The sequence below is a fragment of the Grampus griseus genome (assembly GCF_964374135.1).
Source record: "Grampus griseus genome assembly, chromosome: 14".
Lineage (NCBI taxonomy): Eukaryota > Metazoa > Chordata > Mammalia > Artiodactyla > Delphinidae > Grampus > Grampus griseus.
This window is the reverse complement of record NC_139008.1, coordinates 7,684,284-7,711,271: the sequence shown is the minus strand read 5'-3', so window position 1 is coordinate 7,711,271 and position 26,988 is coordinate 7,684,284. Positions and strand designations below refer to the sequence as shown.

The 26,988-nt window shown below is 49.1% G+C and overlaps 1 protein-coding gene across 12 annotated transcripts in view; it reads right to left on the bottom strand.

Moving 5' to 3' along the window:
- CUX1 (cut like homeobox 1) overlaps window positions 1-24,100 on the bottom strand; it is a gene marked incomplete at its 3' end in the record, with an annotated part of 372,121 nt that extends 348,021 nt beyond the window's left edge. For 6 of the 12 annotated variants that reach the window (XM_082670227.1, XM_082670228.1, XM_082670231.1 and 3 more), the window contains exon 1: window positions 23,957-24,100. In XM_082670227.1, coding sequence (XP_082526353.1) covers window positions 23,957-24,019 — 63 coding nt within the window. In that variant the 5' untranslated portion in view covers window positions 24,020-24,100. Of the gene's footprint in view, window positions 1-22,372; window positions 22,894-23,956 lie in introns of those variants that run through there. The other 6 variants (XM_082670225.1, XM_082670229.1, XM_082670233.1 and 3 more) reach the window with 3 other exon arrangements.
- Window positions 24,101-26,988: the final 2,888 nt, after the last annotated feature.

Below are 26,988 nucleotides of genomic sequence, written 5' to 3'. Positions count from 1 at the left end.
ACAGAACTAGCACAAAAAAATTGCACAATTTGTATGGAAACACAAAAGACCCCAAATAGCCAAAACAATCTTAACAAAGAAAAATGGAGCTGGAGGAATCAGGCTCCCAGACTTCAGACTATACTATAAAGCTACAGTAATCGAGACAGTATGGTACTGGCACAAAAACAGAAATATACATCAATGGAACAGGACAGAAAGCCCAGAGATAAACCCATGCACATATGGTCACCTTATCTATGATAAAGGAGGCAAGAATATACAAGGGAGAAAAGACAGCCTCTTCAATAAGCGGTGCTGGGAAAACTGGACAGCTACATGTAAAAGAATGAAATTAAAACACTCCCTAACACCTTACACAAAAATAAACTCAAAATGGATTAAAGACCGAAATGTAAGGCCAGACAGCATAAAACTCTTAGACGAAAACACAGGCAGAACACTCTATGACATCAATCACAGCAAGATCCTTTTTGACCCACCTCCTAGAGAAATGGAAATAAAAATAAACAAATGGTACCTAATGAAACCTACGAGCTTTTGCACAGCAAAGGAAACCATAAACAAGACGAAAAGACAACCCTCAGAATGGGAGAAAATCTTTGCAAACGAAGCAACGGACAAAGGATTAATCTCCAAAATATATAAGCAGCCCATACAGCTCAGTATCAAAAAAACAAACAACCCAATCCAAAAATGGGCAGAAGACCTAAACAGATATTTCTCCAAAGATATACAGATTACCAACAAACACATGAAAAGATGCTCAACATCACTAATCATTAGAGAAATGCAAATCAAAACTACAATGAGGTATCACCTCACACAGGTCAGAATGGCCATCACCAAAAAATCTACAAACAATAAATGCTGGAGAGGGTGTAGAAAAAAGGAACCCTTCTGCAATGTTGGTGGGAATGTAAATTGATACAGCCACTATGGAGAACAGTATGGAGCTTCCTTAAAGAACTAAGAATAGAACTACCATATGAACCAGCAATCCCACTACTGGGCATATACCCGGAGAAAACCATAATTCAAAGAGTCATGTACCAAAATGTTCACTGCAGCACTATTTACAATAGGCAGGACATGGAAGCAACCTAAGTGTCCATCAACAGATGAATGAATAAAGAAGATGTGGTACATATACACAATGGAATATTAGCCATAAAAAGAAATGAAACTGAGTAATTTGTAGTGAGGTGGATGGGCCTAGAGTCTGTCATACAGAGTGAAGTAAGTCAGAAAGAGAAAAACAATACTATATGCTAACACATATATATGGAATCTAAAAAAAAAAAAAAGGTCATGAAGAACCTAGGGGCAAGACAGGAATAAAGACACAGACCTAATAGAGAATGGACTTGAGGACATGGGGAGGGGGAAGGGTAAGCTGGGACGAAGTAAGAGAGTGGCATGGACATATATACACTACCAAATGTAAAATAGATAGCTAGTGGGAAGCAACCGCATAGCACAGGGACATCAGCTGGTGCTTTGTGACCACCTAGAGGGGTGGGATAAGGAGGGTAGGAGGGAGACACAAGAGGGAGGGGATACGGGGATATATGCATCTGTATAGCTGATTCACTTCCTTATACAGCAGAAACTAACACAACACTGTAAAGCAATTATACTCCAATAAAGATGTTAAAAAAGAAAGAAAAAAAACGAGGTAGATTTAAAACAGGCTTGGGAGAGGGCCTGAGCGCCTCCCTTGCATAACCGCATAGACGGTGTGCACCTTTCCTAGCTGCTCAGAGCACTGGCTGAGCAGTTCTGAGCAGTTCTCTGTTCTGGAAAGCTCCACTGGGATGATAAGGGAGGAGTCACTCTTATTAAAATAGGAATTAAATGAAACCAACCATTCCTTTAAAAAGACCTAGACCAGTGCTTCTCAAACTTTAATGTGCATATGAATCACCTAGGATTTCATAAAAATGTGGATTCTGACTCAGTCCGTCTGGGGTGGGGCCTGAGGCTCTGCATTCCTCACAAGTTCCCAGCTGCTGCTGCTGCTGCTGGTTCATGGACCACTGGAGAACCAGGGTCTAGATGAAACAGCGCTTTCCAAGAGAAATAGAATACATGCCACATAAGTCATCGTCAATGTCTGGCAGCCTCAGCTAGCCTCTTCTATTCCTGACGTGGAAAACTCGGTCTCTGTGCACTGTGCCAAATCGAATCTCGGCGACAGAGTTCTGGGTTAAGTAGAAAAGAATAGCTTTATTGCTCTGCCAGGCAAAGGGGCACACAGCAGGCTCGTGCCCCTCAAAACTGTGTGTCCCGGGCTTCCCTGGTGGCGCAGTGGTTGAGAGTCCACCTGCCGATGCAGGGGACGCAGGTTCGTGCCCCGGTCCGGGAAGATCCCACATACTGCGGAGCGGCTGGGCCCGTGAGCCATGGCCGCTGAGCCTGCGCGTCCGCAGCCTGTGCTCCGCAACGGGAGAGGCCACAGCAGTGAGAGGCCCACGTACCGCAAAAATAAAAATAAATTAAATTAAATTAAAAAAACCCGTGTCCCTAAACCCTAAACCGGGAGGATTTGGTGAGGAGTTTTATACCAATGGTTCAAGGGCGGGTTGCTGAAAAAGATTACGGGTGTGTGCAGGGCCTGCAGCTCATTTACTCTGGTCCCAGGTGGTCTCCTGATGAGTTTCTCAAGATTATCAAACTGTGACCTCCTCTGGAATGAAGAATGCTAACATCTTCCATTTGTTGGGGGTTTTAGTTCTGTAAAGAGCTCAAAGATATTGTTATGTGTATCTCTTGAGGGGGAACCAGGACCTGCCCCAAGGCTGCACTATTGTTTCTTGGCCGCTCCTCCCTAGTCTCTGCATCCCCTCCCTTCCCTGATTAGCAACTGTTTGAAAGGCTTCCTGCCCAGGAGCCCCACAGGTTCTTGCTAGGTTTCATTCCCCACCCCTCACCTCTATCCTGTACCAAGGGTCAGTGTCAAGTCAGTCTCAGCCAGGAGGTAATCAGACTTGCAGCTGTACACAGACAGTACCTCAAACGTAAACAGAGAGTATAATGAACCCCTAAGCACCCATCTCCCAGCTTCAACACTGATCAACCAGAGCCAGTCTATATCATACCCCACTGCTGTCTTGAGAAGCTTTGAAAAAAAATACCAGTGCCCACCCAAGACTAGCAGGATCAGAATCTCTGCGGGTGACCCCTCCCCCAGGGGATCCCGAAACACAGTGAAGGTTGGGCAATAACATCAGAGGGAGGCAGCCCCAGGAGAACAGGTGTGGCTGGAGCAAGGCACCAGGAGCTCGCCCCAGGGGCCAACTGCACCCAGCCTAAGCCCTCCACCCTGGGCACACCCCTTTCCACCGAACTCCTCCCCACCCAGGACAAGGAATCAGCTGATACCCTGGGGCCTAGGCGACAACAGGTCACAGGGAAAAACAGCCAGCACTAGAAGAGACAGGCCAACTAGTCCAACAGCCTGAGGAGTGAAGGCAGAGTTCAAGAACAAGAACATGAAACGAGCATGTGGTCAAAACCAGAAGAGAGAGAAGGAAGGCTGGTGAAACAGGAAACAGGACAGAGGTATTGACAAACTTTAGAAACTGACAGGAAAAAATAAACACATGGATGGGTCTTAATAATTTCGGGAATAGTCCAGATTCTGAATTTCAGAAGAATAAAATAGACCACACAATTTTAAAATCCAGCAGAGGAAATTCACCCCGATGAAACATTACAAGAAAAGATACCCCCATAAATGTATAACTAAATCATTCTGCTGTACACCTGAAACTAACAAAACATTGTAAATCAACTATACTCCAATATACAAATTTTTTTTCAAAGAAGAACCCCCTCCCAAAAAAGGAATGGTAAAAAGAAAACATAAAATTGCATTAGCCCTAATATAATCACAATTTTCATAAATGTACATGAGTTAAATTCACTAATCAGACTCTCATCCTGGGTTTAAAAAACAAGATCCTGCATCATGCATCTATAATAGACATATTTAAAGCAAAAGGACATGGAAAGATTGGAAACAATGAAAGCGAAGGAGCTTTATCGGGCAAACAGAAACTAAAAACAAAGGAAAAAACAAACAAAAAGGAGAATAATTTTAACATCAAAACAAATAGAATTTAAGGTGAAAAACATCATAAAGGATGAAGAGTACCTACACACCAGAAAAGGGAACAATTAATTAGGAAGATATAAAGATAATAATCATATGTGCACCTAACAATATAGCCTTAACATAATATAACATGACAGCTGTCAAAACTATAAGGAAAAAACTAAGATACGGAAGAATTAAGTAACATGAAAAAGCTCAAAATAATATAGGGAAAAATGTATCCCCAAACAAAAAACACATTATTTTTGAGCACATGTGGAACATTCACAAAAACACACTCTGTGTAAATGCACCCAAAGTTCTCTTACATGCTCCAAGGGAGTCAGTGTCACGTTAACTATATTCTCTGACCATATGCAATAAAAACAGACATCAACAGCATAAGAAAAGTTATTAAAGAAAAATGTCAAAACTCTAAAAGATGGACGCTATTAAATAACCTTTCGGTTAAAAAGGAAATTATAATGGAAATTACAAAATAAATACAAAATTACAAAGTGAATAAAAATGAAAGCACTACAGGTCAAAATTTGTGGACCACCACTAAAGTAATACTTAGAAGAAATGTTACAGCTTTGAATATATTTATCAGAAAATGAGAAAGAAGTCAAATTAAAAGGCTGAGCCTTCAAAAAAAGAAGTTAGGAAAAGAGCGTGACCTCAAAGAGACAAGAGCGAAATAAAGGTGAGAAGTCAGCCACGTAAACAAAAAATAGAGACGAAGAGGTTAAAAAGAGCAAAAGCTGGGTTTTCTTTAAACATTAGTAAGATGAACAAAACTCTACATGAGCCTGAAAATAAACAAGTTTTAGACAAATTCAGAAATACAGATGCAGAAAGAAAAATGAAGTAGCAAGAGCCGAAAAACAGATTTACAAAAATAATGGAAATACTATGAACAATCACACAAGAATAAAACTTAAAGCCTAGATGAAATGGATACACGTCTAGAAAATTGCAAAATGCCAAAATCAGTCCATGGACAGAAAACTCAGATAGACTAATAACAAGGAAAATAAAATGATAAATGTCTCCCAGCACACTCTCAGGCTCAGGTCCCACGGTTTTACAGGTGAGCCCTATCAGATTTCAGATACAGATCATCTTCATCTTATACAGATGGTTCCAAAACCATTTTAACCCATTTTATGAGACCAGCATAACCTCAATTCCAACCAGATAAGAATAAGAAAATTGTAGGCCAATTTTATTTAATAACACAGATGTGACAACTACACATCTAATCCAACAATGTTTTAAAATACAAGACAAAGAAGGGTTGATCAAACAACGCAACGGATGCTTTAACATCAGAGCATCAATCACTGTAATTTACCACATTCATGGACTGAGGGATAAAAATCACCCAGACATGAATAGACTGAAAGGAAAAGGTCAACACCTATTTATGATGAAAGCTCTCAGAAAGTGGAGACAATGGAGTCCTGTAGTTCCTTAACCCGATTAAAGCTGCTATCAAAAATCTCCATTACACACATTCTCAGACTAGGAAAGAAGAGGCAAAGCCCCATCACCACTCTGCAACAGAGTCCTTGGGTTCCAGCTGACAATACAAGTCACTCTGGTATAAGGAGTCGCAGGAATGGGACAAACAAAAGTGTCATTTTTTTGCATGTGATATCGTCCCCAGAGAAATGCAACAGATTCAAGTGAACTTTTAGTAAAACCAATGAGAGATTCAGCAAGCTGGCCAGTTTCAAAATCAGTGAACAAAAACAGATGTTTTCCTCCACACCACAATAACCAATCAGAAAAAAATTTAAGAATAAAAAAAGTCACTGTTCGCAATACTACAGAAACTGTACAGAACTAGGAATTAACCTAATGACGAAGGCTCAAAACCTTTCTGGAGAAAGACCTAAGCAGATGGAGAAATATTCTCGGTCACGGGACAACTTGAAAGTTCTTAATTCTCTCCCAGATTAATCTGTATATTTGATCCAAATCCAATATAACTCCAGCAGAACTTAAGGGGAACTTGATAGAAATGGGCACAAAAGTATAACAGACCTTGAGGAGCCAAGATATTTTGAAAGAGAAAAGCAAAGATCAAATTCACCTGATCAGAAAGTAAAACATGTATAAAGCCACGAAATTAAAACGGTGTGGCACCAGTGCAAGAAGAAACACATAGGGTTTTGGAACAAAAGAACAACCCAGAAACATACCCAACGTGTATATGGGGACTTGGCATACAGTGGAGGTAACTTCCCAAATCACTGGGTAGGAAACTGGACCACTTGGCAGGCGGTGCTGGAAAAACTGAGTATCTCACATTTTACACAAAAAAGCCATCTCCAACCTAAAAATCTAAACGAATCTCTATGGCCGTCCAAGTATGAGTATCTTTGAGATCTTGAGTGGGGAAAGATTTTCTCAAGACTGAAATGAAAAATTGATAGATTTGACTTCATCAAAATTAGGTTTTTCTGTTTATTGAAGGACACTACAGACAAATGAACAAAACGAGTGAAAGACTGGGAGAATATGCTTACAAACATGAAAACCAACACAGGGTGAGCATGCAAACACACAAGAAACTCTTGCAAATCAACAAAAGGACGGTAAACCATTTTAAAAAAGAAAAAAGGGACAAAATATATGACGAGACAATTTACAAAAAAGTAAATCTGAAAACCTAAACAAGTATAAAATGAGGTTTATAGAAGTAGAAAACTTACCGGTGATCAGAGAAAAATCACAACGCTGAAGTGCCACTTTCAAACCATCAGGCAGAAGCCTCTAGGAAGCGCTAATGAGGCTGTGGGAGAGAAGCATGGTGCGGCGCTCTGGCGAGCAAGCTGGTAGTGCTCAGTGAAATTAAGAACACTTTTCACCCTGGGACTCAGCAATCCTACTCCTGGGTATCTGTTAGGAGACACGTGTAATGATGCCCGAGGCCACCAAAGGGGGCCATCCCCAGGGAAGTGGACATGTGAGCTAGAGTGGTGCTAGGGACTGAATGGTGTGTCCCCCAAATTCATATGTTGAAGTCCTAGCCCTCGATGTGATGGTGTTTGGAGGTGGGGCCTTTGGGAGGTTTAGATGAGGTCATGAGGGTGGAATCCCCATGACGGGATTAGTGTCCTTATGAAAAGACTCACTCTCTCTCAAGACCCTTCATCACGTTGAGGACAGAGCAAGATGGCTGTCTGCAAGCTAGGGAGAGGGCTGTCCTCAGGAACTGAATCTGCAGGCACCTTGACCTTGGGCTTCCCAGCCTCCAGAACTGTGAGCAATAAATGTCTGCTATTTAACCCACCCCCACTCCTGCGTGTGGTATTTTGTTCTAGCAGCCTGAGCTAAGACAAGTGGATTCTTAAGGTGGAATCCGATGTAGGTCTCACGAATGATGAAATTTATGGGGGTAACATGGACAGAGCTCAAAAACAGTGAGAAGTGAAAGGGAAGGAGAGAAAGGTTTATAGCACGATGCCACGCTTAAGAATTGTAACTACTTATACATACAAAACAGGCCACATACTTTACAAGAATACATCCGTATAGAGGCATACTAAACACGTTAGAATGAGGAGAGGAGGAGACTAGAAATGGGGATAGAGCAGAAAGGAGAAAAAATTTAGTAAGATGAATCATGATGTGCTGTGAACTGAGAAGTGATTACTGCAACTCGTGTGGGGGGAGACACGTGTGTGTACACATGCACACACAAGACACATACATATACACACACACACACACGCCCTGAAGGCAGGCAGAAAATAGGGGTTTGATCTTTCCTGCCCAATGAGAGCGTTGGGGCTTCCCTGGTGGCGCAGTGGTTGAGAGTCCGCCTGCCGATGCAGGGGACACGGGTTCGTGCCCCGGTCCGGGAGGATCCCGCATGCCGCGGAGCGGCTGGGCCCGTGAACCATGGCCGCTGAGCCTGCGCGTCCGGAGCCTGTGTGCTCCGCAATGGGAGAGGCCACGGCAGTGAGAGGCCCGCGTACCGCAAAAAAAAAAAAAGAAAAAAAGAAATGAGAGCGTTAAAGTTCTTACAACTTGACTTAAGGATTTCAATCTTTGACATAAAACAACTGGCAAGATGTCCCTAAACTTTCAGAATTATAGTGAACTGGGTTGATAGCAGCCCCTCATTTCTATTCCAAGGAGGTAAGATGATACACCTGTCTGGGTTGACAGACCACAGAGATACACATACATCTTCTACTTGAAGAAGATTTGGTATTTTGCTGTAACTTATGGAACCTGTCAATTTCATTCACAATTTACACCAGCTTCTAACTGTACTTAACTTATATTAACCATTCTAAATGCTCAGTGCTTTATCGGCTGGATCTAAAGTACTGAAGGACATCTGGCTTGGCAAATGGGATTCTGCTTGCTATCAGAAAAGAGAGCTTCAAGCGCTCACTTTCTTCTCACACCCTCAGGTCTGCCTTCAGCCAGGACCAGCGCATCTCAGAAAACATGACTTGCATGTCCACACCCAGACAAAGCAGTCAGGAGAAGCTTTCTGTGGTCTGGACTTCAGCTATAATGCTCGTTTGGCATCACAGAGAGCTGGGGGAGGGCGGCTGCAGGAGCCAGGGCCCAGGTTCCCGCCACCTCCCTGCTCCACGTCCTCCGTGGTTGCCGTCATCCTGGGCTTCCCCCTTTGGTGCTAAGATGATGGCAGCAGGCCTGGGCAGCCTCTTCTCCCGCAGGCGTGTTCACAGGCAGAAAATGGCAGTCTGTCCTGGCTTTTATCAAAGCAGCAGCACCATAAGCAAATCTGCCTGACAGTCCCCATCTCTCTGGCCAAAATGAAGTGAAATACCAGCACACTTGGCCACGGGAGAGGCCCCTTGCTGGTGAGTAAGGAGGGAAGGCGGGGAGGGGAGAGATGAGGGGAGGGGGGCGGCCAACAGTGTGTGCTCTCATTCAAACTGCTCCCAGCCTCTCCACAATGCATCTGCACGTAACAGTGGTCCAGGGGGCGGGGGGGCGATCCCCATCAGTAAGGCACCCGAGAAAGAGTCAAGAGGAAGACCAGAGCAGAACAGAACAGAGCTAAGATGGAACAGTCTGGACCTTAAAATGAGCACCCCCAGAGAAAACAGGAGTCACAGAGAAGAAGCCACAAAGGAACAGACTCAAAACGCTAAGCAGAGTCACCACCTACCACCCAGCAACTCCACTCTTAAGTATATACCTAAGAAAACTGAAAACCTACGGTCACATAAACACTTACACAGAGTTGTTCACAGCAGCCTTCTTCATACTAGCCCCAAAGTGGAAACAATCCAAATGCCCATCAATTTATGAAAGCACAAACAAGAAGTTGTATATCCACACCATGGGATATTATTCAGCCATGAAAAAGAACGAAGTGGGGATACCTGCTACAACGTGGATGAACCGGCAGAACATCACAGCGAGTGAAAGAAGCCAGACGCGAAGGGCCACATACATACTGTATGATTCCGTTTATACGTGAAATACCCAGAATAGACAAACCCACAGAGACAGGAAGTAGATTAAAGGTTACACAGAGCTTGGGGGACGTGGGGCAGGTGAGGAGTGACTGCTGACAGGTATGGGGTTCTCGATGGGGTGTTGGAAACGTTCTGGAATTAGACTGTGGTGATGGTTGCACCACATTGTGAATATACCAAAAAATAATGAATTGTATACTTTAAAAAGGTTAAAATGGTGAGTTTTATATCAATTTTATCTTAAAAAGTAATGGAGCAGAGGTATCAGGCATCATGTCCAGGGAGCTGCCCTGTGCACCAGGACAGCAAGCAGCATGTTCAACGGGGAAAAGTTTTCCAAGCACGTGCTGCGCCATCACGCTCCCTCTCCGAAGTGTAAAACTAACTCTCCCTTAAAGAACAGAAATCCCTAAGACACTTAGGGGCCCTCATGGCCTAACTCAAAACTCCGCCTCAGCTTGCGCTTCTGACACAGCCCCTTGGCCAGCACGATCCCAACGGGAAATGCTGGAAAACTTACAGATGAGCATCAGGAAAACCTCCCTAGTCTCAGATATAAGAATCAGCTTTTGAAAAAATGCCCTGAGCCTCTCAAATTAACAGGCCACTGGACACTGGATGCCACCCGCGGGCACCACTGCTGAAAGTCCATTCCAAGAAGCTTCCCTGGAGGACAGCAGGATGGCAGGAGCGTCTGGAGACAGGCTGTGCGGGTAGGGGCGGGAGGCCCACCATGGCGCCCTCGAGCGAACATGCACCCCCCAGCCCAGTTCTGGGAAGGGCTGCGACTCCCCATCAGCGGGAGATGGGAGTGCCCAGCTTCGGGGGCAACGGTGGATCGGGGTACAGATTTCTCAGCAAGACCCCCTCCTCCTAACACAAAATAAAACCACCATCACATGCAAAGAGGAAGCCCACAAACACAAGCTCCATCGTGAGGGCTGAGGCGGTTTCCTGGTCCCAGAGCCCTGCACACTGGCCACCTGGGAATAGTTCCCACAGTGACATTTTTAAACCTGGCTTCCACCGCACCCCCTCCTCTCACCCCAAGGTGGTTCTTGCACCTTTTCCTTTCTCCCTAAACCATCCTGCCCGTTCTTCGGGCCGTGTTCGCCCTGACTTAAGCGCGACCTCCCTCCAATATCCCAGAGTAAGCAGAGGAATCCCGCAGTAGTGCCCTGCTCCTCCCGTGCGGCCTCCCCCAGACTTGCTTTCCTAGCTCTCTGACCTGAAAACAAGTTTGAGCCTTTGCGTCCTAAAATAGGCCTCCCCACCCACCACCCCCATCCCTGCACCTCCCCCATGCTGCACACCTCACAGGTCCTGGAGCTGCCCCTGGTGGGGTGGGACAGAGGCACCGGGCAGCCCCAAAGGCAGCCGCACCCCTGGTGACAGAGAGTGGCCATCCCAATAGCTGGCAGACAGGAACAGGCCAGCAGGATGTACCTGACTTGCCACCAGGTATCACGCTATAATTAGCCATTGTAATTGAAGCCGAACGTAATTAATTACAAATTGAAGTGTTCAAGTTTAATTCCATTAAAATTACACCATGAAACTAGGGAATTACAAAGGATTACCGACAAAAAGCAAATAGGGGTGAATAAAAGAAACGACGGGCTGACTCCATGCATGTCTGGGTCACACCCAACGCTCAAGTAGGGCGGACGGCACCCCACCTGCTTTTAATCAACCTCTGGGGCCCAGCCCAGCGGCCGTGTGCATGGGCCACCTCTGGAAGGGCCAGCGCCAGGCACCAGGTGACACAGGCCTGCTGCCCGCTCAGCATCTACCGGAACCTGAAGACCGCTCCTTCCTCCAGGCACTGCTCCCAGCCCCTCCCCCAGCCCCAGTCTCCTCAGCTGACACCTCTCCCCCAGAAGGCCTGTCCAAATGCCACTCACTGGGCCCATCTCTGCCACGGCCACCACGACCCCAGCAGCCTCCCTGGACACGCCAGGACCCGGGCGCCGCCTCCTCCCTCGGCCACCAGCACTCAGCCTGGCATCTTTTCTCCTGGCCCAGTCCCTCTCCACCCCTTACTGGACTAGGACGTCCTACCCTCCCGGCTCCATCCCTCACCACCTCTCCCCCTCACACTCTGATCAGCCTGTCCTAAGGAGCTTCTGGAAGAATCCTCCTAAACACAAATCTGTGTGCTGAATTGGCCCTCTCGCATTTAAAAGCAGCATCTCTCAGGGCCCTCAGAACACAGAACTGACTCAGCAGGGCTTTGCACAGAGGCTGTCTGGGCCCAGGCCCTGGGCACGTACTTGCACTCTGTAACGTACTTATTCCTTCTGTGTTTACTTTCTGTCTCCCCTGCTGGATCGTAAGCTCCCTGAGGGCAGGGACGTCCTGTTGCTCTGGTCACTAGAAGGCTGTGCTGGAACAGCGCCTGGCTCACAGGGGAGGTCAGTGCAGCACGATGTCCCAGGCCCATCTTTCCAGGCCCCTGTCCTGCCCTCCGCACACATCAGACACCCCCGGCCCTGAACCTGATGCCTGTGGATGCCCTGTGTCCTGCAGTTCTGACCAGTGGGGCCGCGGGCTCAGTCCTCTTGGTACCCCAGGGGCTTGAACAGGATCCAGTGCGGACACTGGGCACCAGGAGACCCGCTCAATAAATGAATGAATGAGAGGCCCCAACAGTCCACGAAAAAGAATGAGTCATTCAAAAAACAAACAAAACTGCAAACCCCCTCACTCAAACACGCTGCATTATTTCTGAGACCAGCGCACCTTTGCGCATATTCTCTTACTAAATGTACAACTTCATTACAAAACAAGTCGCATCATCTCCAAAAAACCAGGCCTGCAGAATAATCATGTGAATTCAGAGTGGCCTGAACGCTCAGCTTTTCCATGAGGACTCCCTGAGGAAAGTAAGGCGCGTCAGCTGATCAGGCTTCTCATCAAGGGATGGATGTCCACCTGAAGACCCCTTACGGAGCCGGCCTCCTACTGAACACACCCCAGCACCGCCTTCACCTGCAACTGGGAACAAAACCCTGTGTGGTTGATGCTTTTCGGGTGATATGAGTGGATTTGAATCCAGTATCACTACGGTGGCTAAAGCAACTAGATTCCCAGGGGCTGAGGGGGGCGGTTTCGTCTTGGCCGAATATTTGCATCTCACAGCGAATTGCTCCCCAGCACCAGCATCAGGCCAGGTGTGTCACAGAACAGTCTTGGTTAGAGACCCATGCTCCACAGCCCAGTGCTCAGGGCAGTTCCGCTGGACAGTGCCTGGCCTCCCCTGAGTCAGCTCGCTCCCTCCCTCCCTCCCTCCCTCCCTCCCGCCCAGGCCCCACCATCAGGCCTCTCTCCTGCCTTCCATTTCCCCAAAACCTTCCCACAAATTTGCTCTGTGCACAGATGGGGCGTTGAGGGCAGCAGGTGACACAAGGAGGGTTATGTTCAGCCCAACGCTGGAACTGTACCCCTACTATCAAGATAAAGTTTGCTAACGGGAGTACTCACTGCCTGGGGAAGGACTCTCTCTCAGATAATTCTCTTTGGAGCTCTATTGCTGGGAGCTGACTCTGAAGTCTCAGGGCAGGGGAGGCTCTAGAAAATGTCTCGGATCCAGCGAGGTCTTGGCCAGAAGTGTCTGTCCACCGGTCACCCAAGTATCTTCATGTGCACCTCAGAAACTCTACTCAATCCCCAGCTGCTCACATTCAGTGACTCACCCACCCCCAAGCTCACCCCTGGCAGCTTGTGGACAGGGGACCCCTTCTGCTCCCCCTGTCGCCTCATCACGACGACCCCACTTCAAGGGAGAGCTCCTCTCAGGGACAGCAGGGGTGGCAGGGAAAGTGTGGACGGGACAGAGGCAGCCCCAGGCATCCACCTTCTCCTCGCAGCTTCTCACCTTCCAGCCCGGATCGTAGCTCCTCCACTGGACTGTGGTTTGGACGACAGGAAAGAAATCAACAGCCTAAACCAGATCCTGCCCAGGGTCAATACTCAGGAAATGAGAGCTGATACCATATATATATATATATATATATATATATATATATATATATATATATGTATGTATGTATGTATATATGGCATAAAAAAATTTTTTTAAGCATCTGTCTTGTCACTAGTGGACATAAAACCAGCTACAATAAGAGGAATCCAATGCTTTCCTTCTCTTCTCTGCCTTTTCCTGAAGCAACACTGCAATCCCAGCTCCAGAAATAGGGAAGTTAAGACACAAGGTGGGAGCGGGGGGGACCAGATTAATCCTTCAGCCCTCCCCACCGCAAATGATGGCCAACTCTCAAGCACCAACCAAAACGCAAACAGATCCTCCACAGGCTTCAACCCACCTTGGAGACTCAACATCAAAACCTCTCCACTGCACTTCACCCCTCCTTTTTCCCAGGGCTCAGCCCCTGAATTCCCGCCACTCCCCCCAAAACCCACAAAGCCCAACAAAGGAGCGTGTCTTCTTCCACTGCCTCCTCCCCGTCCCTCTGGACACCAGGCCGTGCCCCCCTCATCAGCCACCCAGGCTGGACCCCAGGGACGGTGGCTCCTCTCAGCGCCCCCCCTTGGTGAGGTCCTGGCAGCCCTCACTTCCCCAAATCCATGCAAATGCTGATGCAGCCAGACACTGACGTCACCCCTACAAAAATACCCTAGGTACTTTCTTTGTAAATGAAGAAGCAGAGAAAGCATGCAGGCTATGAAGGCCACTGCTGTGAAACGAGCTGCTCGGGAGCCTTTGCCCAGGCCCACGGGACAGCTTCTGGGGGCCGAGCACGCCTGAGACGTTTCTCCAGCGCTGACCCCAAGCCTTCGTGTTTCTTGCTACTCGCTTTCTCTTGCATTGGTGGAGTCCTGACCGTTGCAATACCAACTTTCCCCATTCACATGGGGAAGTTTCCTCCCATTCAGGTTGTGAGCAGAGTCAGAGAATAAATCTCTGTCAAAGAATTGTTCTGCCCGATTCTATTTTTAAAAACGTGAATTTTCTGTGTTATGTGCCACAAATACAATTATGTATATTTTAACCAACGTATATGTCACTTTGCAAAGAAGGAGTTTAATAAACGGGAATAAAAAAAGAAATACATGTTCTATCAGTGTGTATCTGTCAGTAGCTTTCAAAACACAGCCATTTTAATATACCCTGCCTATCTTTCACAATTCTAAGAAGAATTCCGTTTGCTTTCTTAAACTAACTAGCTGAGTGAGTCCCAAATCAGAAATACACAGGACTGCTCCCTAAAAGACGCCCTCAGTTCTCGTGCAGCAGGACTCGCTGGGTGCCAAGATTTTTGGTGGGTGCCACAGCAGAGGGCAGAGTGAACAGCAGGTGCGTGCCTGGGAAGCTCAGTGGGTGCTATGTGGGGGCCATCAGAAACAGCAAAGGAGACAGCCAGAGCTCAGCGACCACCGGCCACCCCCCAACTGCTCTGCTGGCACACCCTCTCCCACGCTTCCCCAGGTGCACAGAACTCGGCTCAAGCTTTACCGGCCTCTGGGCGCTTTCCCTGCCCACTCCACCCGGCTCTGGACGCCCATCCTCTGCAGCCCTCCACCGATCCACGCGCATGCTCCGTGACGGCTGCCTCCCAGCCACCCGGCGCACCTCTGCCCATAGCAGGCTGCCCGCTCTTCCAGCGGGGAGCCGCGGCTCTCTCACCCTGCATCACAGTGCCTGGCACACAGGGGCTCCCTTGGCGTTGGTGAAAATGAAGAAGAAGTGCATAAACTAGGCTACAGACTCAGATGTGCAGAGGGAGGAGTTTCCCCAGTGGACCGGGGATCTGGGATCCTCCTAAGCGGGGAGGGGGCGGGGGGAGGGTTAGGCGGGGTGGAGACAGCCGTCAGGAACTCTGCCTCCTAAGGAATGTGGCCGCCATTCTGTGCCAACGTGAGCCACTGTGGGTCTTTAAGGAGAGGAATGACATGATGAAATCAATGATTTGGGAAGATTCATCTGGCAGCCACATACATAATGGATCGCGACCCGTTTCAGACAATTTTCAAACAAGTAAAGGCTACACGCAGCTCTTGTAGTTAGGAAGCTTTGGCTCTCACACGCAAGCAGCCTTCGAAACTAACTGCGCGCGCACACGCACACACAAGATTTATTAAAGTATCAGTGTGTCTTAAAATGACAGCATAATTACACACCAACACAGAGCAACGTGAAACAATCACCACAAACCACTTCTTACTCCTCCTGACGATGACATTCAACCGTAACTGGCAATATCCTTCCTCTTCCAATCCCATATCAATGCTGACAAATTGGGGTGCCAGGGTTGAGGAACCATAGGGGGAAGAGCATGTGTCCCTCCCCCTCCCCCAACCCCCAGGGATGGTCGGCTCCAGGTGACAGCTTCCTGCCATGCTCTCCAAGGTAAGTGCTCGCCAGGCCCTGGCCGCCTCACTGGTCCTCTGCGCTTGCCCCTGAGGTCCCTGGCAGACCACGTCACCTGGACAGGGCGCTCTGGCAGCAGCCTGGGCTTCCCGTCTGGCTGCTGGGTCCCACACATGCCTGTGGAGCAGAAGCATGACTCTGAACCTGACCTGTCTCCGACTTGGCTGACGGGTGTGACAGCGCACTGTGTTATGTAAACGAGTCGAGGTACAAGTGAAACAAAGCGATTCCAGTAAACTGAGGTTTCTACACTGGTTTACATGAACCCTCTGATTCTCACAGCTTTCTGTTTCAAAAACGTACAACTTACACCACCTCTTCCTGTGTGAACGGTAAGGGAAGGTGGAATTTTATTTGCAGGTCTACGTATTTTAGCTGTAACTTCTGCACGGTGATGACCCAAAATTTTTTCCCCTTTAAAAGGTTTGTGTCCTATGGGCAGCTGGGCACAGTAGAACAATGTGAAACAAAGAATTCACTGTACACAGAACCGCATGGGTTCAAGTTCTAGGGCAACTATCATGGTGAAAAACAGAAAATAAAGGATGCGTTTCACCATTATCTGCCACACCTTTCCGAATGAAGCAAAAACGGTGACAGGAGCAACAGAATGTTCTTATTTTCAGGGTAAGGAGAAAAAAAATCTTTTCCAAACCTAATCAAAAAATTGAATGTACAATCCCCTCCAGCAAGAATTTTATTTTTAATTTTCATTTACATAGTATCTTTCTTCCAAGAATCTCAAAATAATGGAGCTCCACAAATACTTTTAAAAAAACAACAACAACAACAGTTGTCACACGAAGGAGGGGACAGGCTTGGCAGGGCGGGAGCTCAGAGAGGGACAAGAAGTGGCAAGCAGGGTGGCAGCAGGCACTCGGCTGGCAGCACCCAGGCTGAGCGCGGCTCCGAAGCGGCCCTTCCTTTGCCAGCAGCTCACCGGCCTTGCCTCTATTTGCATCTTCCAGCTCTTCAAGACAAGGATTTACCTTTGGTGTCACTTACTAGCTTTACATCAAATTATTTTGATCTAAACAGCAATTTCGCCTCCAAAAATCCAAGGGAAGGTGGCAAGAAACCAAAGACCCTTGCAGGTCCAAAATAACAACTGAGCCAAGATGCCCAAAATGAGTTCATATTCTTTTGGGTCTTAAAAATATAAAACTGTGTTAGAAAATAAAATGTTAACAATTTATTAGGGGAAGAGACCTGGTGATTAAGAAAGACCATCTTGCTTTTGGGGGGAAATTGGAAAGAAGCTTTTGAGCTGGTTGGGTTTTTTGTTTTTTACAGCTGGGTGGACAGGATCTGAACGCCTTACATTTGGCAAAAAGCTGTCAACACCCAAATAAAATTTTAATGACAGTAAGAATGGCATTCTATTTCTCACAATTTCGCAATGTTCACTTAAGAAAGAGCTAATTTGTCAATATGTTTTTCCCTTAACCAAACTCAAGACACCACACCACTATGCATAACTTTTTAAAGAAATGTTAACTCCTTTAACTTATTTGATAAACACAGTCAAAGAGAAAGATGTCTAAGAAAACGGCCGCAGGCTGGTATACCCAGGGTAATGCTAAGAGAGCACAAGCTTCAGAGAGAGTTCTGGTAATTTCTCCCGACATTAACTTCACAAATCACAGTCAAAAGCATCCAGGATTTCAACTGTCAGCTGAGTGAGTCGGCCACAAGCAAGACTGGGTAGGCCCTGCTGTGGCCTCTTGTGTTGTATAAAAGGTGTGGACCACATAGCTGGTGTTCCCAACTTCACAAGTGCCTCAAAGAAGGAAGCAGAATCTAGTCAGTTTCACGTGCACCTCCTACCTATTCTTCCAGTGGCTCTGCAGTGTTGGATAAATTCTTGGAAGGACTGAACACTCCCAACCCTGCTCCTTTCCGGTCACCTGTCCCATGGTGTTCCTGAGAATGGGGCGGGGGGGGGGGGGGAACCTCTGCGTAGGGATCCCAGCAATCATACATTTGAAGAACTTCCCCGGCTGCCCCAGGCCCAGGGCTCTAATAAACACAAAAATTCTGCTGCCTGCCCGGGGCCTCCTGCCTAAGGAAAGGCCTTCAGATTCAAATGAAGAAACTGACAACATTTATTTTGCACACTAACATCATCGTATCAGAATTTAATTACAGCAAGAATTAGAATTATTTTTATTAGAAAGTTGTTTACTTTTCAAAGGAAAGGTTCTTGATGGGGTTTGCAACAAATCAGACGTCTTTCAGGAAGAGCTGTTCGCCTTCAAACTATGTCACATTATATGAACAGGGTAGCGCACAGACTTTTTAAGTCACAGGTACATTATCCCAGGTGCTTAGCCCAGGTGCTTCAAAGCAGCTTCAAGCCATGGTACAAATGAAGGCTATGCCACAGGTACCCCGTCAATCCCAGGTAAGTCCCTGCAGGAACACCTCCTGCCCAGCCAAAGACCGTTCTCCTCTACCAGCGTTCTCAGAGGAGAGCCGAAAAGCAGGACTGATTACAGCTCAGCAAATCCAAGACTGTGAGAACCGACAGCTCGACACAAATCAGCACCTAAACACCAACCGAAACTTGGTTCTTAAACATAAAGCAAAACCAAGGCTATTAGCTGGCTTTGAAAAGTAGAATAGAAAGAATGACTGAGACAATTCAGAGGGCCCCACCGTGAACATTTTACTGAAATATCCTCCTAACCTGGTGTTTGGTTTGGTCTGGTTTGGTTGCTATTTAAGGTTACATCTCTAAATGTACTTAGGGAAAGTAATTTCTTTCTGAATTTGAAATGTTTATCAGGGTATAAGAAAAGGTACCCAAATGCTCATGTCAACAAATGCTTATTAAATCAGAAATCACAAATTTCTTTGCTCTATTAGTTATATAATACAGATATTAAATCGCTCGTCTAATTATGCCATTAAAGTTCCCCTTTCACTCCGTGATCCACACATGCACAGTTCTCTTGGGTGTCCAAGCACACACAGGTATCCCGTCCCTAAAACGCCCAGCACAGCTGAACATCAGGTAAACAGCAGTGGGGCACAGGGAGAGGTCACAGAGCCCCATTTCAAACAGCTTCAACAAAATGAATGGCCATAAGTAAGGAGTGTCTCTGTGCTCTGCTATAATAAGATTCAAACACAGGATTCCAAGAATTCCACCTGTTTCCAATTAGATACCAGAACTGCTTGAGTGTTTAAACCACATTCACTTGCTACTTATACAAAACAATTCTTCCGGGTTTTCTGAACATTTTAAGTATGTTAAAATAAGATTAAGGGTCTGGTTTAGACAATCAGAGGCAGGGGAATTTCAGCTGAAACCAAAACTATCTCTCTGCAGCCATAATGCAGAGCTCCAGACAAAACAACAGGATGAAATACACGAATTTCTATCTTTGACAATTACTTGTAAAAATCAGAACTTTCATAGGGAAAGCTACTATATATATATAATGTATGTATAATATGTTAAATAGGTTTTTAAATAATTTCTAAAAATATATGATCCTGTATATTTAATGTTTATAGTAACTTTTAGTCAGCATTTATGTTACAGTCCATCAGATATAGCTGTCTTAAATATGTGACACTTACATGAAGCCAAACGTGTGACCTGAGAAAGACGGAAGCACAGGTAGGAATCCGGCTTAGCTCTGCAGGATTTTTCACACGATGAATTTCTCTTTTTAAAAATGTACAACTTTTCCTCTAACAAATTTGTCCTTCCTTCCTTTCACTGAGGATGTTCCTTGTGCTTTTATAAAGGAGCTGAAAGGCACATGGATTTTCTACTTGGAGCCCTGTTTTCTCTCCTAAGACACAGAATATGAGCACAGCCTCAGCAGCAGTTTAGACTGCTGACTGCTCCAGGTAGACTCGGAGTGGAGGGTCTCCAAGCACAGCCTGGTGCTTCTGCACAGGGACATCCCCCCCTCCACACCACCCCCCCCCCGGCCCCGCATGAACCCTAGTGGGTTCGTCTGAATTGCATACAACAGGGCAGAGAACTTCTTCAACAGCCACTAAAGGCCTTGGGCTCCATCAGCTCACCAGACAGTATTTTTAATTTTAAGGTTAGCTCAGTGGATTAGGAGAGAGTCATTCCTGAGGGGACTAGCAATCTGTCCGTTTCATGTCACTAACTACTGGCAGGAGATGGGTGAAATTGGGGAAGCAGAAGAGGGCCTCTATGGACCCAACTGCCCAGGAGGTGCTGCGTAACTCAACCCCTTCACTGACTTACACCTTAAAAAAAAAAAAAAAAAAAAAGGCAAAACAAAAACCCAAAAAAAAAACCCTACACATAGTTTTGTATAAAAGAAAAAGAAAAAAAAAACTTTAATCAACTGATAATGACCCCCTTCCCACACTCAATCTCAAAGACAATGATATTAAGAGAACCAAGAAAACAAAAACAGCAGTTGTGTGGAACCCCTCCATTTGTTTACTCATTATTTTATAAAGGGTCCTAGATGAGATACATATTTTAATCAAAATAATATACTTCCTAGAGGGAAGAGTTCTGGAGGGCTGGTAACATACACACTTCCTTAACAGGAGAAAACAAAATAAAAGCAACCAGAAAATGGACTTGCAGCAAAAATGAAATTGTTTTCTTATTTTGAAAAAGAGGAAAACATTTAAAGGTTACTTTTGCAGAGGTTCCTTAAAGGGAAAGGCTAGTCACCACGGAGGAATAACGAACGCCCTAGCCAGGCACTGGCAAAAAGCTACCCTAACATACAGAGTTACATGAGCTCATTTTAGAAAGTGTCCTCTTTCCAAACGTGTATTTAAAAGACAAATTTATACAATAGTGGTTTTCTTATTAAAAAAAAAAAATCCTGGTTTTTACAAGTCTGGGATAGGATAAAAACTTGTCCAACTAGTCTTAACAAGGCCAGATCACTGAAATTCCCATACCAACAAGACTTTGGGACTAAAAAGGAAACAAAATAGAGCTCAGTCTTCAGAAACTCTCTTCCTGGGCACTCACTGCACAGCCCAAGGCAGCTTCAAGTCAGACCGAGCAGAGGGCCCGGAACTCTGCCCCGGCTCCCCGCATTGTGGCCAGGGGCTCCCCGCATTGTGGCCAGGGGCACAATTGCCTCAACTCACCTGGACCCTCCGAGACCCAGCCTCTTTACCACAACCCTCGCTGGGCTCTGCAGGCAACCCGATCTCGGTGTAAGGGGCTCTGGAAAGATGAGAAGAGTCTGAAACTAATGAATTCTCTCTTCTCAAACTGCAGTCCCACTGGCTCACTTACTGTCTGAGAATAGAGGTGACGCTAAACTAGATATCATTTCAAAAGGCCTCTTCAGGGCCCAGAGAAAGAACTAGTTTAGCCTTCTCCTGGAACTTGGGCGTTCCACAGGCAATGAAGGTTTTCAAACAGGCGATGAAGCGGCAATAGGAAATCATCGAAGGCCAAGTCCTTATCTATCACCAAAAGCCAATGGCTGCTCAGTAAAAAAACGATGCTCAAAGAATAAGATTCAGGATGAACATCTGAAAGCGCATTCACATGAACTGATAGGGAAACTTTTCAGTAAAGTTACAGTTAACCATGCTACCCTGAAGAACTAGCTAATCACCAAGGTGGGGGGGAACGGGGTCAACGAGTTCATATGATAACTCCCTAGAAACCAAATCCACCTCCCAGGCAGTTTTGCCAGGATGCTTCAAGAAGAAACCGCATTGGTGTTAAGCTAGAATGTCACGTTTAGGAAGACAAGAAAAAAAAATATTAAGGTTTGTCTCCTAAAACTCCACAACGGGTTTTACAGTAAGCTCAGGAATTAAATTATGGTAAAAGGGAGCTATTTTTACTAAAACAGGGTAGACCAATTTATCAAAAATGCCATTCAGCTGTGTTCATTACATTCAGGAATCAAATTTACACAATAGACACTTTGGAGTAATCTATTTTAGTCAATAAACACGAACTCCTTTAAGTTTTAATCTTATCGGAAATACATATTTCACATAGTCTTCTTGCTAGTTAAGTGAGAAATCTGAAGAAATTTCATAACGACTATGAGTCTGCTTTACCGCTCTTACGTAGGCAGAGCAGGAAACAAGCACACACAATTAAAGTTGTCATACTCCGTTTATATACATTTTAATCCAATCCGCCTCACTTCATACAAGCCCGCATCTGGAGTTCATTTGCTTTCCTCCTAAAAGTACTGTAGGTCACTATCACCAGTCCTCCGGGTTAGGAAAGTTAGGCCAAGTTTACCTTCAAGCACACCTTTGAGTTGGGAGCAACAGCCGTCCCCCCGGGACGCCGAGGGCCCACACCCCCGCCCCGGAGCGCCAGGCCGCCCAGGGTCTCTAAGACGCAGACACCCCCCCAACACCACCGCCAGCGCTCGCGGAGTTTCTGGCCCACACGCCGCTCACCTTCAACTTGGCTCCGGCTACGCACAACATCCACCTGGCAGAGTCCCGGGGCCGTCCCGGCGCCGCGAGCGCGGAGCTGGCAGGTCCCGGGCGGACCCCGAGGACGCGCCGCTCCCCTGGGTGGGGGTTGGCAGGCAGGAACGCGCCCCCTGGGCACGCCTGCGGCTCGGGCGCCGGATGTGGAGCCCCAGCACGATGCCCCCTCGGCGCCCGGGGCTCGGCGCGTGGTCCACGGCCCGGTATACCACAGTCCAGCGAGGCCCCGGGGGCTTTGGTTTCGAGAACCCGATCGGAGTAGGCATTTCGAAGCGGACCCGCCGCGCGGTCCATTGCCCCCCGCGGGCCCTGCTGGGAGGACAGGGCCTCGGAGGAGAGGATCAGAGAGAAGCGGGGGGGTGGGATATTTACTGGGGTCCGCGGGAGCCCCTGGGCGCGGGGAGATGACCGCCTGGACAGGCGCCGGGGAGCAAGCGCCCCCGGCCCGGACAGACCGTGCAACCGGGCGCAGAGCCGGGCCTGCGTTCGGGGAAAGTTGCAGCCCTCCTCCGGCGCCCGTACCCGCGCCCCCGGGACACCCGACACCCGGGCTCCGCGTGCGCGGCGCCCGCCGCCCCCAGCAAGTTTCCCCAAGCGCCCCTACCAGGGTTCCCGGCCGCGGAGGGGCCGGCTCCGCGCCGCTCCTGCAGGCACACAAAAGAGCGGGGCGGCTGCGGGGTCTGCGGGTGGCCCCCGGGCACCCGCCCGGACGTAAACAAACCCCGGGGTCCGCGCTGGGCGCCCCACGCCTGGCGGGGGAGCGGCGGCGCGGTCCCCGCCCGCTGACAGCCGGGGGCCGCGGCTGGGGGCCGCGGCCGGGGCCCGGGCCGGCCGGGTAGCGCGGACGCCCGCCCGGCCACCCGCCCGCCTGGCCGGAGCCCGGCCGCGCCGCCGCCGCCGCCGGTGGCCGCTCTGACCCTCCCCCGAGCCGGCGGCACCACAGCGCCACCAGCCCCAGCTCCGCCGCGCCGGCGGCAGTGGCGGCGGCTGCTCCTCCTGGAGAGGCAGGCGCTTCACCCCCACAGCAACTCCCCACAAACTTTCCCCGGGAATACGGCGGGCAGGGGGCGCGGGGCGCGCGGCCGGGCGCCGCCGCCGGGCCGCAGCCCCCTCCCGGCGCAGCGCCCGCCGCCGCCGCCGCCCGCCGCCCGCTCCCCGCTCGCGCGCGCACCCCGCGGACCGCCGGGGCCGCCCCCTCCCCGGTCCCGCGGCGGCGGCGGCGGCGGTGGCGGCGGCGGCGCAGGGCCGGGGGGGCGCCCGGGGTGGGGGCCGACACCGGGGGCAGCGGTGGCGGCGGCGGCTCCCGGCGCCATCTTGGGCTGATCGATGAATTGAACAAAGAGGATCAATTTCTGATCAAGCGAGTTATCAATGGGGGCCGGGGAGCGAGAGGGACTTATCCCCGACTCGGCCCCGCTTTCCCCGGCACCCCCCTCCTCCCCTCCGCCGCGGCCCCCCGGCGGCCGGGCAGCCCGGAGCCCCGGGGGAGGCCGCGACCGCCCGCAGCCCCCACCCCCGGGCGAGAGGCCGAGCGAGGAGAAGCCTGACCTGCAGCTGCTGTAAATCAAAGCGCTTCCAATATTGAAACATCGATCCCACATTGGCCGCCATCTTGAGACATATTGAGACGGAGTGAGAGGCTGATAGAGAGGGGGCTGGAGTTCAGGAGCCGCCAGGAGGCAGCAGGCGGGCGGCGCCAAAACCCGGCCTGGAGCCGGCCGCCGCCGCCGCCACGGAGGACGCGGACTCCTCCTCACGGCGCCGCCGCAGCCATGGCGAGCCCGAGCCGGAGCCGGAGTCGGAGCCCGAGGGCGCGGCGGCGGCCGCCGGGCCTCGCGTGCGCGGCCCCTGCCCCCTTCCCCCGCGCCCGCCGCCAGGCCCGCGACCCCCGCCCCTCCCGAGCCCCCGGCCCCTGCGGGCGGCGGCCGCCTCCCCGGCCCCGAGGGGGCGCTGGCGGGCGACGGGAGGGGCGCCCCGGGCCCCCGCAGGAGGCCCCGGGCCCGGCTCACCTGGGGCGGTTTTCGGGCGCCGGGGGTCGCGGTCTCGGGCGGCGACGCAGCGCAGCCCCTTCTGGGCCCTCTGTTGGGAGCGGGCGGCCGTTTGGGAAGGGCACCGGCCCCGCGCCGCTTTCACTCGCCCTCCGGCAGGGCGCCGAGCGCGCGGAGCCGCCGCGACCACCTGCCCGAGCCCCGACCCCGCGTGGACCCGGCCCACGGCTGCGGCGCTGGTGTGAGGCGCTCTGGCGGTCGGCTGCCGCACACCCTCTCCCTGCGACCCAGCCGGATTCAGAGACCGAGCCAGACACGAACGGCGTTTCATGTTGGGGGCACTGGAGCCGGGGGAAAGCAGCCCTGACCCCCGTGTCGCTGCACACGTTAATGTCCCGCACAGTGGCCGCGCGGTCCCCGCGCCGCACCGCGCCCCTGGTGGCCGGGGGTCCCGATGGCCCCTGTCCGCCGGAGCTGCGCCAGCTTAGGCCACGACAGGAAAAGTCTTGGAGCCCAGTTCTGTATCCCCCCGCACCGCTTAAGCGGAACAGCCTTAGAAACTTCCTGTAGTTCAGACACATCGGTTTGGGTGCAAGAACTTGGAAAGTGTGGGTACGCTCATAACAAAAAGCATGGTCCCTAGTTTACAGGAATGCTAAAATATAAACCCCAAAGTCAATTCTCTTTTGATTTCTTTCTTCGAAGAAACCTGGCAAGAAGTACGCGTTTTATGGTCGTCATCTTTAATTGATTATAACACACGTGAGTTTGAGTTTCCAGTAGGAATACTGTACTTTTACTCTCCCGCCCTTCTTTTAACGTGTAATTAGTTAAAACAAATACCCACATTCCTCAATCTCGAAAATTATATGTAAATAAAATCTGTAAGGAACACAAAACATGTAAGTGGGATATAATTGCATTTCAACTGAGTTCGAGGGTTTAGCGTTGATCGTTGGAGTGAACTCAACATTTTTGAATGAAGGGACTGGAAGTGAAAGTCCCCGAGATTTGGAGAACACACTTGCCCCCAGGTCTGCCACTGGCGACCAGGAGCCTCAGTTTCGACAACGCGCGACTCCCGAGGTCTTTAGGGGGGTTCCCTGGGCGTCCCGGCGGCAGCTTTGAGCCGCAGCAAGGGCAGGAAGCAGGTGGGTGGGAGCGGGCGGGCGCCGGGAGCCTTGGCCCCAGATGCAGTGACGCCGCGCCAAGCAGGGCACTCCCGACCTCGGGACGCCTAGGGCCGGCTCGGCGTGGGGCGCCCGAGCCCGCGCGCGCAGGCGGCTAGCGACCGCGCTGCAGCTCCGACCGCGCCGCCCGGTAGAGGGCAGCGGCGCCCTGACACTCGCGTCCTCTGGTCCCAGCGCACGTGCCCACCCGCGCACCCCGCGCTTGGCCACGCCCTGTCCCAAAGCCAGGCCCCTAGCGGGAAACAGCAGTGCCACCTCTAGCGATTCCCGTCCCGACGAAATGCCACATGTAAAGATTCCTCCCGCTCCCACACTTGAGGGTACGTCTGCCTTCCCCTCCTATTTGTGCAGTGGCAGGCAGGTGAGACCTCGGAATTGCCCGAAAGGTACCTAGACAAATAAAATGTGCAAGGGCTTAAAAAAAAAAAAAAAACCCTTCCTTGGGGAAGGCTCAAGGAAGGATCAGGGAAATGGTTTGGATTTGGTGCAGATGTTCTCAATCTAATTATCGTGTCGATCCCCAGGGTTTGAACCAAAAAAAAAGTGAAATATATATGACCTGTGTAATACTCCAGAAGTACATCTGGTTGGAATTTAGGATTCTGAATCCACGGCAATATTTCAGAAATAAATTTGAATGAGTATTAAATACCCTTGTTACATTTCAGGTTATACTTACGTTATTTACATGCTAACTGGACTTAGTCGAAAAAGCACTACGTTGAATGGCCCAAATGTTAAGCTCTATTTAAATAAAGTTTAGATTTCTTCTACCAAAGTTTTGAGATATACAAGGCTAATTGCTCTCTACAGGGGGAAAAGGGTTTAGAATAACTTTACCAGCACCACAAAATGTTACCATTTTAAAGGAAAAGCACTTCAGATAAATCACTGATCAAAAATTCCCTTAGCTGCCTGAAAGAATCAGCAGAGACCTAAAAAAACTTGTTAAAGTACATTATCTTTTTCTTGAGTATAGACATAGAATAAGAACAAATTATATCTATTTCAAAAGGCTATTTTCTTTCTTTCTTTCTTTTTCTTTCTTTCTTTTTATACTGACTTTCAGCCTCCCCTTGGTAGATCAGGAGGACCTGCTGACATCCAAATATAGTGGATCTATACAAGCTGTGTACTGTATAAAATATTCAGAAAATGGAAAGGTTTTAGGACCTAGATCTCTATTAGCGTCTACAAAGACAATGGAATAATGGCTATAAGAACCCAGAGTGAAGTGTGAGACAGAGGCAGGTTAGTAAGATAACTGGCCCAGGAAATGAGAAGTGTCTTGACTTGAAAACAATATTACTTAGAATGAAGCACAAGAAAAACAACCCGGAGACACTGATGTTCTGGCTCTCCCTTTAGGGACAGAAAGCTCACAGTTCCCAAGTATATGACT